Source organism: Zingiber officinale, chromosome 9B, assembly GCF_018446385.1.
Source record: "Zingiber officinale cultivar Zhangliang chromosome 9B, Zo_v1.1, whole genome shotgun sequence".
Classification (NCBI taxonomy): domain Eukaryota; kingdom Viridiplantae; phylum Streptophyta; class Magnoliopsida; order Zingiberales; family Zingiberaceae; genus Zingiber; species Zingiber officinale.
In genome coordinates this window covers 97,215,357-97,234,233 of record NC_056003.1, presented here as the reverse complement: position 1 = coordinate 97,234,233, position 18,877 = coordinate 97,215,357, and the positions used below count along the sequence as shown (strand labels likewise).

Here is an 18,877-nt window from a genome sequence, read left to right as displayed (position 1 = left end):
ATTTATATAAAATAATTTATAATATAGACAAAATATATATTTATATTAAAGCTATGTGAGAGACAATAAATATTAAAATAAAAAAAATTAAAAAAATAAATTCGCTACCTTAGCGATCCTCTAGTACCAACCCTATAAATATAAAACGAGGTATATACATATACAGATAGAAGTCGAGAGAGGCTGACACACTATATATATACCTTTAGGACGATAGTATTCACTATTTTTAACTTATTCTCTAGATGATCTCTAAAATTTAAAATAAAAAAACCTTCTCCTCCAAAATTTCAAACATTAGCCAATAATATTGTTTCATATTATCAAAGCTGGAATTGGTTAATTAGATTCTACCTTTTAATTTTATTTTTTCAATTTATATATGTGTGCTATTAGATTTCTTTAATTAATTTTTTCTTTCTTTTTTCAATGCAATTCAACTAAAAAAGGCAGAGCAGATAGATAATTAAGGTGATCGACTCACACCAACTTAACAGTAGTTACGTACACCAGAACAACGAGGCTACGTGCTATGCCACCATGTAGCTAGCTAATTATTATTTATGCCTTGCTTCAATTTATTCGCTTTTATTTAATAGCTACCCATGCATCGTTCGTGGTGAAGGCAACTACTTTTTAGTCACCATGGCGATCTTCCTGTTCGTGGGTTCATCGTTGGGGATCGTAAATATAGGGCTGCCGTAGATGACGACGTGGCCGTCGCGCTGCAGGACGAGGATGTACTTGCCCTCCGGGCCGCGGGTGTTGCTATCCCAAATTTTGTTGAAGTTAATACCGTCGAAGATGACTAAGTTGCCGTCGGTCTGCATGCGGGCGAAGCACCTGCTGCCTAGGTCGTTGGTTTGGGAGGACCACATGACCTGGTTGTTGTTGTTGGCGTACAGCACCAGGTTGCAGTCGGACTGCATGACGAAGGTATAGTCCCCTTCTTTGAGGAATTCGTCGGTGCGCAGCTTGTGACCTCCATAGAGAATGTTCGTGGATTCATCGCTGCGGCCCCTTTTGACGATCAGTAGAGAGCATGACAAGGGAAGCCATGGTTAAGCTACGGATATCACTCACTTCAGTCAAGTGATTGCTTGTTTAGAGTATCATGCAATTCCCGTCTATTTATAGAAGAGATGGTGGTAATTTTATTTATTAAAATTAAAGCATTCGAAATTATAGCAAGTGGTTGTGCGGTCGATAATCCAGGTAAATAATTTATCATTGATTTGTAGAGTAGGACAAAACTGGCCAATAAATATATGCCACTTCACTTTAAGTTCTCTACCGTTAATCGGCAAATATTAAAAAAATATATATAATATTGACTAATTTTTACGGAACGTTATTCTGCCAACTCATCCACATTATTTGGTTGACAGTAAGTCATAATCATGGTGAATTTATAGTCCCCTTCTCTAAATATTTTATCCAATATTTTTAGGACAAAAGTTGTGTAATCTAGAAGATATTTTTTGATCGATCCAAATATTCAAAGATGGGCACGCCATTGGAAATGGGACTCGTATATTTCTATCCGTTCATATCAATAAAGTATACATAAACAGTTATTAACCAACGATAAAATAAAAATTATTGAAAATTGATGATTGTGATTTAAGCAGTAGTGAATTTTAGACCAGCTGAAGTGCATGTTTTTTTAAATGCCAGTATAGTAAATACATATGAGAGCATATATATCGAACATTGGATGAAAATCAATCGTCCTATATTAACACTAAAGAAAAGACCTGATTTTATAGGTCATGAAAGACCTATAAGATTAAGAAAAGAAGTCCTACGTCACACGCGCACCATCCGGATACGAAGCCCGGCGCCGCCTGGATGCTTGCACCGCACAGATATGCCACGAGCTGCAGGCAAACGCACGGTAACAAGGCGACGGACTGCAAAATGGCAGTGGCTGCAAGTTAGGGACGTCCCCCTCGACCAGCCTCGGCTCTCTGATCCCGCACAACACCTCGTCGTCTCAGGCGAATAGGCGTTCATAATCTCTTCGGCTCTTCCCACATTCGCTGAATACATAAATACGAATAAAGAAGGCGACAGACATAAATAATTGTAAACAAGTTATACTTACAAGTTCCTAAAATTTGCACAAACATAAATATTTTTATTCATTCCAATGATTAAATTAAGCAAGGTGGTGGGTGGTAGATATTGGTCACAGGTCAGCCATCCAGGCATGCAAATTTATTAGACACTTGCTGAGGCAGGATGACGGCTGCATCGACCCTTGCTTCCACGAAGTACCCAACCAGCCCACATTTTTTAAGTAAATATTTTTGGCATTTCTTTGTCAATTGCTACTCCTCCTACATCTAAATACAAATTAATTTGACCAAAACAAAAAGAAAGGAAAAAAAAATACGTTCATAGCAAGCCACTACTTACATTTCCTTCGTCCATAAGAATCGAACTTCTCTCCTGTTATCTTCCTCCCCGAACGCTCGTCAGATTTTAGGAACACAAAAGAAGCAGAGCCGGGAAAGGAAGTGAGAGATGGGGAACTGCATTGAGCTGCAGAAGCCAATCTTATGGGTAGACCTGACTTTAAGTTCTCATAGGTCATGAAAGACCTGATTTTATAAGTAAGAAAAGAAGTCTAAATAGATTAAGAACGATCGGATGTTAGATAAATATAAAATTCTGATAAATTAAGGTAATCAGATATTAAACATGGGATGGAAAGTCTAAACAAGTCAAATAAGACCATATATTTGGCAATCACGAAGATCTTATAGATCAAAGTTGATCGCATGTTAAACATAAGATAAGTAGTTTTAATAGATCAAGGTTAATCAGATGATAGGCAAGTAAAGTCCTACACTACAAGAAAATTGATATTTAGCGATCAAATATTTCGTCGCTAATATATTAATGTTCGTCGCAAACAAATATTTGTGATGATAACTTTTCATCGCTAGAATCGTCATTATAAACTTGTCGTAAACAATTATTAGCGACGATGTTTTTATGTTTCGTCGCTAATAAATTAACGACGTGATTACCTCGTCGCTAAATAATTTTAATCAACGCTAAATTTTTAGCGACGAATTAAAATCGTTCGTCGCTAAGAAATTTGTTTGCAACGAATCTAAATTTTTCGTTGCAAACAAGTTAGCTACGATTTTCCTAATGTCGTCGCTAACTCCATCTTAATTCGTCGCTAACCCATTTCATTTCGCCGCAAACGCCTGCGATAAGTATTGATATGTTTAAGTTATTAACAATGAATTTGAACTGTTTCGTCGATAAGTTTTCGTCGCTAACAATATGATTCATCGCTAACCCCATTTCATTTCACCGCAAACGCCTACGATGAGACTCGATATGTTTGAGTTGTTAGCGATGAATTTGAACAATATTTCGTCGCTAATAATGTTAGTGACAAATTTCGAGGAATTCGTCGCTAACCTTCATTTTTTTTTAAAAAAAATATTTTCAACATACTCTGTATACACATTTACAAACCCACACAACCATCACAACTCTAACAACAATATTCACAATAATCACAACTCTAACACCAATATTCACAAATTTATACAATATTAATTCTAACAACAAATTCACAAATAAACGCACAAACAACTCATACTTCATCAAGTGTAAGTTCACACCTGTAGCAACATTCACAAACAGATGCAAGTACTAAACATCAATGTCTAACATCAAGTAACACAACAAATAAAGTACACAGGTAACGCAACAAATAAAGTACAAACAAGTAACAAGTTTAAAACATCAAGTTCACATCTAAGAATCCAAACATCAAAGTCTACAAGAAATAAACTTCACAACATGATGTTCATATCCAAAAATCCACAACATCAAAGTCTAAGAACGAGGAGGAGGAGATGGAACCGAAGATGAATCATGGATCAAGGAATCTAATGCTCCAGGTGTCAATGGGTTAAGAATTTGTTCAAACATATCTTGTCTTGATTTCATTGATGCTAACTCATCTTGAGTGCTTGCTAATTGAACTTTGGTGTTTACTAACTCTTCTTAGGTGGATTCAAGTTTTTCACGTAATGCGGGTGTTAGTTGATCTGGTTAAGGAGATGACATATGAAGAAGTGGACCTAACTGGCTTTAGCTCACTTCCAAGTCCTCTAATGTATCCCGAACGGGTGAATGAACTTTATGTGATAGAAGTTGTAGATGTTCACTACATAAATAAATATTGAAGTTATAATTTTATAATGAAATATAAACAATAAAATTACATAATGTAAAAACTTACTTTCTATATTAGTCAACTTCTTTATAATTGTTGACAATATACCAATATACTTTCTTATACAAAGTCAAAGGTAATTTCATATTATGTTGGTTGCCAAACACTCTTGCTTGTTGTGAGAAAACACTTAAATTGCATGTTACTAGTTGAATATCTTTGTTTCATTCTAGCCTACTAAATCTTGTCTCAATTTGACTCGTTTATAAAGAATTGAAAGTTAATGCCTCATTTATAATATACCCCTCTGCAATAGATCCTTCATGTATTGCTTTATTACGAATATATTTTTTTAGTCTGCCTAAATATCGTTCAAAGGGATACATCCAACGTGACGAAACAGGTCCAGCTAACATAGCTTCTATAGATAATTCTAAATGCATGAAAAGAGGAATTAAATTAAAGCGATAAAAACTTATAGCGATCTCCCGCAGATCCGCAATCGGTAATGGCGAAACTCGTTGTCGGAAGAGCGATCACAGGATCGGAAAGCCCTCCGCAAGTCCACAAACCAAATCCCACCACCTTGAATATTCTCCTCGCTTACTCTCGTCTCCAACCCGCTAATGATCTCTTGGGCGCACCCCCTTTATAAAGGGAAATAAACCAAGGGCATAATGGACTTTTCCATTATGAGTAGTGGGGAACGTGGGCTATGTTCCACATCCCCACTATCCCCATTTCAAACATCTCCCACTTGTCCAAGGCAAGTCACTAAGACTAGTTTATTCAGGTAAGTCACAAAGACTTAATAAGTCACATAAACTATTAAAGAGTTTGGTCACATAGACCATATGAGAATATCCAATCCACACTTAGAGAAAATGGTTCGTGCGACAGCAAGGGCACTGAGCGATAGTTACTAAGAAGATTGTTACACCTTGACTTAGCTGCTCCTTGAGCAATCAATGCTAAGAAAGTTGTTACACTTTACTTAGCTGCCCAAATAAATTAGAGACACACTCTTCATGGCACATAGCTTCTTTCCTGGTGGCACATAGCCTTTATCCAGGATCCATCCAATCTTCAAGTGGCACACACCCATTATCTTGAAGATATTCATGTCTTGCTATTTACCCAGATTAAATAATTTTCATTTACATCGATATGAACATCTCTAATCCCTTATAATGACCATTATGTCAAGAGCATGTTCCATATCCAATATTCACATTCATTTCTATACATAACAGAAATGGGTCTACCAGTGAATAACAATAAAAGATGTAAATATATTTAATCTTCATTTTTAACTAGAATCTATTTATTTTAATCAGTCATTTTCCTAATTATGCTCTATAGACCGAATCATCTATAGCCATAGGATACACGCTAAAGTAACAGACACTGATTAAAATTTCAAATAAACAGCTAAATAGTCACTAAGGTAAAAACTGAAATTAACATAGAATTTCAAAGGTCTCACATAGTAGAGAAACAGGGATCCATTCTCCTACTACCTTTATTGTCGCAATAGCACATGTGGTATGAATCACATGCTATGATGTTATTCTCTTTACTAAAAAGAGTGCATGTTATCTTCAAATTTAACATCGTACAGATTTTGATCTAGACATACTTAATGTCTAATCCTGAATTCAACATATGAATTCTAATATGGCTTTCAACAGGTTCAGTAAATGGAGAGTTCATTTACTTCGATCATCATTATTAACACATAAATGATCTCATCTTGACACAATTATCAAGGCGACCTCAACTTATGGATCTGTCTCTAATTTCAGCTACATAAGCTATTCCATAAGTAACGGTCTTACCCATATTTGTACTTAACAAAAAGAAATGATTGTCAATGTGAGTGGAGCAATCTCCAACTGCCAACATGCTCACCGAGATCTTATATGAATGTAACAAATACAATATATACACTGAATAAATTATGGCAAATGACACAATCATAACACGGAGTCTGATTGTTATTTCAATATTGTTACATTCTATGAAGTCTCAAAGACTTTATATGTTCCTTAAATGACTCTTTAGTCATTGGCTTAGTAAAAGGATCTGCAAGCATAACACTTGTAGGGGCATACTCAAGAATGACTTTTCTTTTAGCCACAAGATCCCTCACAAAATTATATTTAATTTCTATATGCTTGTCTTTGCTATGATATTTGGGATCCTTGGAAAAAGCTATTGCAGCTTGACTGTCACAGTAGACAGTTACTGGACTTCCATTATCCTCAACAATTTTCAGATGCTTTAGAAACCTTCTCAACTAGACTGCTTCTTGCACAGCTGCTGAACATGCCACATATTCAGCATCCATAGTCGACAAAGCTACACAAGTTTGTTTCTTGCTGTTCCAGGAGATGGCGCCACCATTCAGCAAGAATGCATAGCCTGATGTGGATTTTCTATCATCCAGGTATCCAGCCCAATCTGCATCTGAATAACCTTTCAGTTTCATATCTGATCCTTGAAAACAGAGACAATAATCTATTGTCGCCTTTAGATATCTGAATATCCTTTTTACCGCCTTCCAGTGTCTCGGTCCTGGGTTTGACTGGAAGCGACTGACCAAGCCCACAACATAGCTGATATCGGGACGCGTACACAACATAGTGTACATCAAACTACCAATAGCACTGGTATATGATTTTTTATTCATCTCAGCTATTTCCTCTGGAGTTTTAGGACACATACTCTTGCTCAAAACAGTACCTTTCACAATAGTTGTATGTTCTATGTTGCAATTAGACATGCTGAAATGATGTAACATCTTATTTATATAAGACTCTTGTGACATACCCAAAAGTCTTTTAGAACGATCTCTTATAATCTTCACCCCTAAGATGTATTCAGCTTCTCCCATATCTGTTGTATCAAATTGTGATGACAGCCACTTCTTGACTTCATTCACATATCCTATGTCATTTCCAGCTATCAGCATATCATCAACATATAATGATAAAATGACATACTTTCATTTTTCCCTTTTTAGGAAAACACAATGATCCTCATTGATCATCTCAAAACCATAAGATAAAACGACTTCGTTAAATCTTATGTTCAATTGTCTTGATACTTGCTTTAGCCTATATATAGACTTTCTAAGTCTACATACTTTCTGCTCTTGGCCTTCAGCAATGAAACCTTCTGGCTGAACCATATAGATTTCCTCGTCAAGATCACCATTAAGGAAAGCGATTTTTACATCCATTTGATGTAATTCCAAGTCATAATGTGCCACAAAGGCCAAAATAACTCGTATTGACACAAATTTCACTTCGGGAGAAAATGTCTCTTCAAAGTCAATACCCTCCATTTGGGTATATCCTTTTGCAACTAAACGAGCTTTATGTCTGTTAATTGATCCATCTGCTTTCCTCTTTATTTTGAGAATCCACTTATTCCCAATAGCCCTTCGGCCCAGAGGAAGATCGACTAAGTCTCAAACGTGATTTTGAATCATGGACTCCATCTCTTCAACCATTGCAGCTTCCCATTTTTCTCTAACTCTACATCCCAATGCTTCCTCAATGGATTGAGGTTCATCATCGTCAATTGAAGTGTAACCAATGCCTTATTCTCAATATCAAACCTCTTCTTAGGTTTGATCTTACAAACACTTCTCCGTAAGTTGGGCTGTTGAGAAGTCAACTCATGACTCGGCATATCACTCCCACTCGGTTGACTAGACTCAGGTATCCCTTTTGACACCTCTCTTGTTGATAATATCTCATCCTCCACAAATAGAGGAACATTTTTATCAACATCACCTCTGATTGGGAACTTTGTTTCGAGAAAAGTCGCATCTCTCGAGTCTATTTCGGAGATGGTTCCATCTAGTTGCTCACCTATGAAAACATAACCTTTGGAGGTCTCATGATATCTTATCAAGATACATTTCTTACCCCTAGACCCTAGTTTTCCATACTTGTGAGAACTATCATGAACATAAGCAGCTGACCCCCAGGGTCTCAGATTACTTAAATATGATTTTCTGCCTATCCAACGTTCATATGGGGTAGATGGAACTGACTTTGAAGACACTTTGTTAAGTATATAGGCTGCAATTAATAATGCATCTCCCCAATAAGAGATCGGCAAATTAGCTTGTGCCATCATAGACATAACCATTTTAAGAAGAGTCCTATTTCTTCTTTCAGCTACCCCATTTTGTTGTGGAGTTCCAGGGATTGTCAGCTGTCTAATAATCCCTCTATCATTACATATTATCTTGAACATATCAGACAAATACTCCCCTCCACGGTCAGTGCGTAAAGTCTTAACTTTACGTTCCGTTTGATTCTCAACTTCGTTCATATAATGAATGAAGCAATCTAATGCTTCAGATTTGTGAGAAATAAAATACACATGACCGAACTTAGAGAAATCATCACTAAATATAATGAAATAGGAAGCCCCATGTCTAGCCTTCACATTCATTGAACTGCAAATATCCGAAAGAATTAACTGCAATGTTGATTAAGATCTTATAGCCTTACCAAATGGTTTCTTAGTTGCTTTTCCAGCAAGACAATGCTCACATATAGACAATTGAATCTTAGACCAAGTGCCCAATAGACCATCTCTAGCCAACTGATTCATACGTTCTTGTCCTATGTGTCCTAATCTAGCATGTCAAACCTCATCAGTTATATCTGCATCACTAGTTAAAGCAATGTTTGAAAAATAACCATCAATAACATAATTGACATCTGGTTCTACATCAAGAACCATAAAACCATTTGTTAAAATATCATGTCCGATTGACATTGAGTCAATTTTAAGTTCAACATACCGACTGTAAAAATTAATACAATACCCTAAATCAAGAAGACATGTTACGGAAACAAGATTCCGTTGAATTTCAGGAGCATACAGGACATCATGTAGAAACAAAACTCTACCACCATGGAGGTTGAGTTTGCAAGTGATGACTCCTTTGACTTCAACTCTTGCATTATTTCTCACATAGATCCACTTGTTGCCAGCTGGTACCCGATGGAACTCAACAAATATAACTCGTTCCCGAGCTACATGGTTGGTTGCTCCCGAATCTATAATCCACAAAGGATAAGAATCAGCTAACAACACTGAACTAGCAACAAAATGCTCTTGAAAAGAATACACACTTGGATTTACCTTTTTCGGCTCAGTGCATCCTGAGCAAAGTGACCCTTTTTTCCATAGTTAAAACAAGTCAACTTGTTTTTAGGTTTTTTTTTTTCAGTCTTCTTGACTATCTTCTTGATTGGGCCCTGTCCCACACCAGCAACTTCCCTCTTCTTTCCCTTCCCTTTCTTGAACCATTTCTTTTTCTTGGATCCATATGATCCAGTAGAACCTACAACCACATAGGCTTGTCCAGAAATCCTTGCGGATTCAACTATCTCCGCCTCCAATTCTACATGGCGTGAGATGTCAGTGAAAGTTTTAATACTCTCACTATGAGTTAGGGTCTGTTCATGGTCTCCCAAGAATCTGGAAGTGAACGAATAACTGCTTGAACCTGTTGTTCATCAGTCAACTCATGACCAGCAGTTTTAAGCTCCCGAATCATGCTCGACATCTCCCTGAAGTGTTGAACCATTGATACATTCGGATGCTTTTTATAGTTGTCAAACTTGATTGTCAGCTATCGAATCTTACTCAGACTTACTTCACTGTATTTTTCTTTAAGGGCTACCCAAACTGCATGAGCCATAAGATATAACTCATACTCAAAAGCTAGGTCGTCTACCATTGAACTAATCAATATACCCTTTGTAATGGAGTCCTTTTTCTTCCATGCCTTATAGGCATCAAGATCTCGTCTATGTTGTGCAGTGGGACCATCTACAAGTACTTCCATATCCTGATTTACAGCCTCTAGAACTTCTTGTTCCTCAAGTACATATTGTATCCTAAGGTGCCAGATCTTGTAGTTATCCCCATTAAGTTTTTCACCTTTGTTGAGTTCAGCTATTATGTTTTTGGTTGCCATAATCTATCATAAATAAACACATTATTTAGTATTCAGTGTATATTATATGTATGCAATTTATGATTGACTTAATATTACTTTGAGTTGGTTTACAAAATCAAGTGACAACTATGTTTTCACTCATCATCCGTATGACTAATCAAATTAATATTAATCAATTCTATTACATACATCTAAACAAATGAACTAATCATTTATAATATCATGAATTCTTTAATTAAATGAACTAATCATTTAATATATCATGTTTTTTTATTTAAATGAACTAATCATTTAATACTTCATGAACTAATCATGCATCATGTCAAGCAAACAACATAAATAAATGAACACATCATTAACATAAAATTATGCTGCAAATTGTTAACATATAACTAACTGACATGAATGAACTGGACTAACATATTGTTCATACAAAACGACAATCACAATAACAGAACTTTAGTAAACTAGATAGACAACTACCACTCCCACTAGGATAGACACTAGTGCAGTGGTCAAAATAATCCCTCTCAGCGTAGACTCATTTGGGGTCATCACAGGCAGGACAACTTCAAGGTTCTCTATTGGATCCACAATTGGATCCTCTTCTGGTTCCTCCTCGATCATTTCCGGGTCCTCTTTAAACTCTTCCGGATGATCTTCAGTCGTATGATGAAGCATCTCCTCACATAATACAGAATATGTGACGCATCCTTGATGACACCCCCAAATATAGTCTGCTATCATCTTTGGATGTTCTGGCAATGAACGCATCAAAGCCCATATCATATAACTGTCCAGGACTGGAAACTCTTCTTGCTCAAGTTTCCAAAACAGATCATCAAACCGTCCAATGTGTCTATCGACTCCAAAAGTAGAGTTATACTCTATCTCCTGAATTTCCTCCCTGAGCTGATTTCGTCGCACTTCACGACTAGTCAATGTGGTAATCGTCCGTGCCATCTGAAAAATTGAAAATAAATAAGTCAGTACAAAACCGACTAACTAGTACAAAACCGGTTTATTTCAATTTATACAGGCATAGTACCAACATAATAAATCAAGAAAAACAAATCTTCTCGATTTTCAGGAGTTCAAGTCGACAATTAGAACTAATCTAATTGGTCAGACCCATTGGATCGGTTGATTAGGGATCTAGATCCTAAGCTCGGTCCATTGTTCTTAATTAGAACTAATCTAATTGGACAGGGATTTTTATACCTATGTTCTGTTACTTTTAATCTAAGTCCATTTCTACCAATTTCAGACTTATTGATCAAACTCAGGTCCGTTTGATCAAACCAATGGCATTAGTTTATGTCCGACCAATTAGAACAAATCTAATTGTTTTGATCAAATATGACCCATTAGAACAAATCTGGTCATTTGATCATATTTGGTCCAAGTCCAATTAATCAACCCAAATTGATTTCGGGTTTGGATCAAATTGGTTCGGTTAAACCAACTAATGATTTAAATCTGAACCGGATCTAAATGGACCAAAATTACTCTAGACCATTTATGATAAATGGTGAATTAATTGAAAGTAATTTTCAATTAATTAACGCATGCAAATAAAATTAATTGCATTAAATAAAAATAATTAAACATGCATGTACGCATTTAAACCATGCATGAATTAATGAGAAATTTTAAATTATTTTATGCAATCTTTTGTTTTTTTTTAAAAAACTTAATCCTATTTCCTTCCACCTCATTTTGTGAACATATCAAAGTTCGTTTTTAATTTGAAAAAGTTAAAACAGAAACTTGATATTTATCTTTTCCATTTTTCTTTGTTGTGCGATTCCACGTTACACGTTGCACGCTTCACGCTACAGATCGCACGCCGACCATGCTGCACGCCATCTCACCCGCAACAGCCAGCCTCAGAGCGACAAACGCTAGGCAGAAACTGCAAGAGGCCACCTCAATCTTCTTCATGCACGCTGCGCACGTCGTGCACGCTGCGCACGTCGTGCACACTGTGCACTCCACCTTGCCCGCGACGAACATAGGTCGCAGAGGTGTCGATGAGCACTCCATCGGCCAACCTTGATGTTGTCGCCGAACTTGGATCGTTGCCGCCATCCATCATCGGAGACAAACTCCGTGGATGTTCCTCGGGGCATACGGTGTCACGATTTCACTCGGCTACGGTAAAACTAGACGAAGACAAACTCCGTTCAGGGCAGCGATGATAATCGCTGATCACGACTCAGTCATGATTTCGTCCAACAAAAATGAACAGAACCAAGCCATAATTTTGATTCAATGCAGAGATAAGGATTTAGGAATTTATCTAGCATTTAGAACTAACACAACTCTGATACCAATGTAGATAATTCTAAATGCATGAAAAGGGGAATTAAATTAAAGCGGTAAAAACTTATAGCGATCTCCCGCAGATTTGCAATCGGCAATGGCGAAACTCGCTGTCGGAAGAGCGATCACAGGATCGGAAAGCCCTCCGCAAGTCCACAAATCAAATCCCACCGCCTTGAATATTCTCCTCGCTTACTCTAGTCTCCAACCCACTAATGATCTCTTGGCTGCACCCTCTTTATATATGGAAATAAACCAAGGGCATAATGGACTTTTCCATTATGAGTAGTGGGGAACGTGGGCCATGTTCCCACATCCCCACTATCCCCATTTCCAACAGCTTCACGGAGTAAACGAACTGCCAAATGAACCATAATATCAAAAAATACTAGAGGAAATATTCTTTCCATCTTACACACTATGAAGACTATTTCCTCCTCCATTTTATATAAGTCCGCTATATGTAAAAATCCTGCAGTTATCTTTTTGAAAAAAATCACATAACTCAATTAGTGTGCCACATATATCTTTTGGGAAAAATTTACGTACAGTAGCTGGAAGTATTCTTTGCAACAAGACATGACAATCATGTGATTTTAATCCATGTAAATTTCCATCATCTACATTCACATATCTAGATATATTAGCAGCATATCCATCAAGAAACTTCACAAATTTTAAAATTGATGAAATGCACGTCTTTCTTCCAATGTTAGCGTGAAACTTGCATATGATTTACTAAATTTATCTCCAACTTTCTTAAAATGTAATTCACTTCTAATCCCTATATCATGCAAGTCTAACCTTGCTTTAAATGTATCCTTTGACTTTCCATCTATATTAAATAATGTGCCAACCAAAGCATCATAAATGATTTTTTCAATGTGCATCACATCTTAATTGTTCTCAACTTTAAATTTGGCCAATATAACTCAAAAAATATAGACTTCTTTACTATATTTGTATCATCCAAAGATCGTTGTCGGTTTTTTCATAATGTAGGATGCTTACTGAATGTCACTTGGGGTAATGTATCTAACTGTGCTAAAATCTCATAACCACTAAATCTTCATGGTGGTCCTTCTTATTCAATCTTTCCATTGAAATTTTTATTTCTGCGCCATGGGTGTTGCACATTTGAGAATCGACGGTGGCATGTATAGCATATTTTACTCCATAATCTTTGAGATTTAGTTTCAACTACACATACTAGACATGCTTTATAACCCTTTGTGCTCCATCCATATACTGTTCCATATGCTGGAAAGTCATGAATGATCCACATCATAGCAGCATGTAATCAAAATACTTGTTTAATCGATGCATCATATACTGCCACTCCATCATCCCATAGCTCCATCAGTTCATTGATCAAAGGTCATAAGTATACATCTATCTCTTTCCCAGGTGATTTAGGCTGAGGAATTAAAAGATACATAATCAAGTATGATGGCACTACAACAAAAACCCTCATAGACATCGGTGGAACAACAACAGTTTTAAGCAAAAATCGATGTCTTTGAGTATTTTACACCGGGTTTTTCAAAAATCGGTGTCTATGAGTGCAGATTTTCGCTCATAGACATCGATTTTTTAGCCGATGTCTATGAGCGCCTTTTTTCGTTAATAGACACCGATTTTAATAGCGGTTTTTAAAACCCGATGTTTATGAACCAAAATAAAATAATATAATTTTTCCACCAATACTTAGCCAAAATTTGCAACACTTCACTCTTCCCTCCAAACCTAAACCTATATCGCGTCGTCCACCGTATACCGTCGCGACACCACCACCACTTTCCTCCTCGCCGCTGGCCATTCGACCATCTCTCTCAGCCTCATCTCCCTCTTCCCCTTCCTAGATCGACGCCCCTTCCTCTCCCGATCAGGATCAAGACACGATGCCCTTGCTTCCCCTTCTTAGTCCATACTTTATCTTTTCCTTTCTACTTCCTCCTGTTTTTGTGTTCGGTTCTGCTCCTTTCCCATGAGGCTGCTTTCCTCTCGAAGTTACCCAACCTCGCCACCATCTCCTTTGAGGAAGGCTACACCCAACTGTTTGGAGACTCCAACCTCATGCTTCACGGCCACGGCCGGACTGCCCACCTCTCCCTCGACCAGCGAATAGCTAGGTTCTGTTAAAAGATTTTTTTTTTTTAAAAAAAGGACATCTTTGAACCTACCTTGTTCCAGGGCTGCAGCACTTCGACGATTGCATCATCGACGGCAACGCACGACCTCGGTTGGGCTCCGACGGCAGCGAGGAGCTGATGTATGTTTTGCATGGCATCGCCGTCGCCCTCGATTCCCGAGCCCTGGAGTCTCCTGGGTCTCTCTATGTCACCACTAGGTATCAGTGTCACGTTGCTCACTTTCTTTCTTGGTGTTTCTGTCTGATGCGAATAGCTCCTTGTAGGAGAGTGATTTGGTTGAGCGACGCCGACAGAGGGAAAGGATACGCGGTGGATTTTCTGTCGTTGTCCCTTCACGCTGTATCGAGGGACCGGGAGGCCTACCCATTTCCTTGCATCTATACTCAGGTATTTGGTTTAAGATCGAGTTTCGTGATTTTCTATCTGAAGATAACAGGATTAAAGCGCAAAATGTGATATATTTTTTCCCCTTATTCACTGCTTGGTAAACTTGAGTTTGTCACTTTGACTTGAATTTTTTGAGCATTAAAGGACTATTTTGTCTATGGCTTCTCTAGTGATTTTCATTTTCCTGCTTATGCATGTTTGTTGGATTCTTGATAAGATTGAGACGGGTGATGAGGATGATGAAGAGGAGTCCGAAGACTCATATTCAGAAATAAATGGTGATTTGGTGTTGTCAAAAATCACTGAAATGAGACTTGTTCCTTCAGATGCTGGAAAATGTATCCTTGCTGTCATGCATGCTTTGTATTGTTTTCATTGGTTGCAACATTTTTATGTATCAAGTATGCATTACCGAATTCCTACTGTCCGCTTTCTCTTTAATGCAATTATGAGTGTGTTTGTCAAAGTTGCAAAGAATCTAATACACTAGGCAGTTGTCTGCTATGGATTTTGATGATGGCATAAAAATGCTTTCTCATTAATGTAACTGTATTGTTCTAATTGTCCTGCAAGTTCATTGCATGGATCTGTGACTTATTGATTTCACTTTCTCAGACTTTGATTGTCTTCTTATCAAGTCTTCACAAAGAGATCACAGGTTCTATTTTTCATATGTTTGTTGATTTTAGATCCTCCTTGCATGCTGGTTTTTCCTTACTACTAAATAAACCTAAAAAATTGGGTGGTGCCACATCATGTAATTGGACAAGGAAAAAGACTGATCATTACTCATTCTTGTGCATTTGGTGTGGATGTCTACATGCATTGAGAAGAAAAGCATCTATAGTTGTCCTTTTACTATTATTTTGAATTTGAAAGTTCGTATGCATCACTTTCTTTGTGGCGTGGTGATGTTGCAAATGTAACATTTTTTTTGTGAAAGTTCATGAAATTTTCTTGTTTTGTACACAGATTTTACATCGACGACATTCTCTCAATTGGACTCTTGCATTATCTAATATATTTACATTTGATTATGCAGGAACTGGAAAACAATACTGTGAATTTCAAATGATAACCAATCATAACAGCTTCCAAGGCAAAAGCTTATTGCTTCAGTCAATAGCAGAATATATGTGTCCTACAAGCTATTACCTATTCCGTATTTCAGCACCAAAAACTTAAATTGTCTAAACTAAATTTATTTCCTTTTGCTATACTAATGCTATTATCCTGTGATTATTATCTTATTATGCAGGAATTTGAAAGGTAATACTCAGAATTTTCAAATGATAATCGATCATGAATCCATGTCAAAAGCTTCCTTTTATACCACATTAGTGAATAACAGAATTTGTGCATCTCACAACTTATTATCGAGATTTACATGTTACTCACTGTCTTTAGTAACTAAAAGTAAGTTCCCTAACATAAATGCATTTCCTATTGGCACCCTCATACTATCATCTTAGTTAGTGTGTTGCTAATATAACAAGTTCTGTGTGAATACTTGGCCTAGCTAAGCTTCTGCAACTGGGAGATTTCGTAACAACTTCATAAGTTAATGAAATCCTGTGAATCTTCATAAGCTAACCAATCATATTATTAACATTTCACAAAGACAAAAAGATTTCTTTCATTGACACCCATTAATTTATACCAAAATGTGTCCTACAAGCTGTTACCTATTGTGTGTGTTACTAGATTAAAGTCGATGAAACTTCAATATATTGGTACATATAAACAAATTTTTATTGTTAAACTTTCGGCCATCTGGGAAGCATGGCTTTAGGTTTCCAGCCTACCCGATTAGTTTTGCAATTGGTATCTCTTGGTCCTGAAAGCATATAAATTCTACAGTGGATATAATCACACACTGTATCCCTTGATGGGCTAGTTATGTCATTAGGCTGAATTGTGAACTCTTACTCCCTAAATTGAATACCAAATAGTTTATTTATTTTGGATTCAGTTTGCAGGTTCTGTTATATTCCTTAGTATGAGAAGCTTCGATTTGAATGGATTATCATTATGGAGGGTCACTCAAGGTACACTTGGATTAGGACTTTCAGTAGAGATTTTTAGATCAATTTTGATTTATTGTAGGATGAATCCAAGTTAATTTTAGGTTTGGGTTAATCTTAATTATGCTTTAATCTTATTTGAGCCTTTTCTCATGATTTGGTTTGATTTTGATATTATTAAATTACCTTTTTGTCTTATGAGTATAAGTTTCACTGTGAGTTGAGCTAGATTGCTTTTGTTATTTTGGTGAAGTTTCATTGTGGTTGAGCTATATTGCTGTTACTATATTCACATCCAATGGCTTGAATTGTGATCTTGTTTGTATATCCACCCTGTTTGTGATTAAATTTCAAATGGCATGCATTGTCTACAGGAAGAGAATTGAACCATATTGGCAAAATGCTTTTGATTTATTTTTCTCTTTTAGCTTTTTGATGTTGTGGAAACAGGATGTGAATCACATATCCTTTTTAGACTTGAACATCTTGATATCAGTGATATAGGATCTTATACATAAAAAAAAAACTACTTCTGTTTATCTGATTTAGTTTGTATTGTCAAGGTACTCTGGTATGTTTGAAAAGGAGGTAAAGATTGCTTGTCTTGTTTGTCGCGACTGTTGTGATTGCAAAGCATATTCTAGAAGTCCAGCTAAAGATGGTTATAAGGTTTACTTACTTTTAACATGCAAAGTTTTATGAACATTATTTACTCTGAGAATGTTTTGTCATGAAAGTTTCCATTTATGTGATCTTCAGGATCTTGAAATTGTTCAAGAGCATAGGAAGACTGAGCATGCCGATAGTAATGAGATTTGTCTTGTCGATGTGACAACTGTCTACCCTGTTAGTCATGAACAATTGGATTGTCCGACTTGTTCTCCTCTTGGAGCAAAAGAAGACTGGCATAAGGTTAACTTCCTAGCCAATTATTGTTAAGTTAGAGACGGTTTCTGTCAACTTTCATACTAGTCTAGAACTTTTATATGCATATGCAATTTGTATCATCTTCAGGAACTAGCAAATGGTTACAAAACAAGTTTAATAATAAGGAGCACACATATAGCTTGATATCTGAATTGCTTCCCTTGCTGAAACATATCTATCAGAACCAATTAAATGAGCTGGAAGTAAAGCAAGGGGATCAAGGTAAGCTTCAAAACAATTTCCTAGTTTCTTCCTCCAGTTAGATATCCTCTTGATCGATCTATCATCCAGAAGGTGGATTTTCTGGTGTACTTCTTCGAGTATATGAGCCTCACAATGAGCTTGTTAACTGGTATGTCTTCACATCTGTAACACCTCTGAGAATTTCGTAATTTGCTATGTTTCTGAAATCATGGACATAATAACTGAATAATGTGTCCTGACCCTGTTTCTTAGATGGTCATTTGTAAACTTGTGCCTCTATTTTGCTTTAGCAAGTTCTAATTTTTAGGTCATATTCTGTTCTTTGTTATCGTCTCATCATGCATTAAAATGTTCACTTGATTGATATTGTTTTCTTTTCTTGTTTCTCCCTTGGAACCAGTAATTATTGCAGGACTTCACTAGTGGATTTTCACAAAAGCTGCTCAAATTGCTCTTACAAACTTTGCTTAGATTGTTGCGTAAAGATAGTAAAGGGAACTGCTTCTCAGACACCTACAATTGATTCCTCCAAGGCTGGTAGGAGACAGAGGGCAAAGAAGTATGTCATCAGAGAAATTGTTGGGAAAAGACGGAGATGTTCCACAGGAGAGCGACCAGATAACTCATCTTTATCCACCGTTGAGTCTGATAG

General features: G+C 36.7%; 1 protein-coding gene and 1 long non-coding RNA gene across 2 annotated transcripts in view; one reads left to right on the top strand and one right to left on the bottom strand.

Annotated features, from left to right (window-relative positions):
- Positions 1-442: 442 nt before the first annotated feature.
- The window catches only part of LOC122022340 (mannose-specific lectin-like), an 84,371-nt gene continuing 65,936 nt past the window's right edge, over positions 443-18,877 (bottom strand). The window contains exon 2 of the mRNA XM_042580303.1: positions 443-1,001. Within this exon, the coding sequence (XP_042436237.1) occupies positions 630-1,001 (372 nt within the window). The 3' untranslated portion in view covers positions 443-629. The remainder of the gene's footprint in view (positions 1,002-18,877) is intronic.
- Positions 18,126-18,660, top strand: LOC122022341. Its single transcript, XR_006122952.1, has 3 exons — positions 18,126-18,243; positions 18,313-18,373; positions 18,626-18,660. It is a non-coding gene; the product is annotated as an uncharacterized LOC122022341 (long non-coding RNA).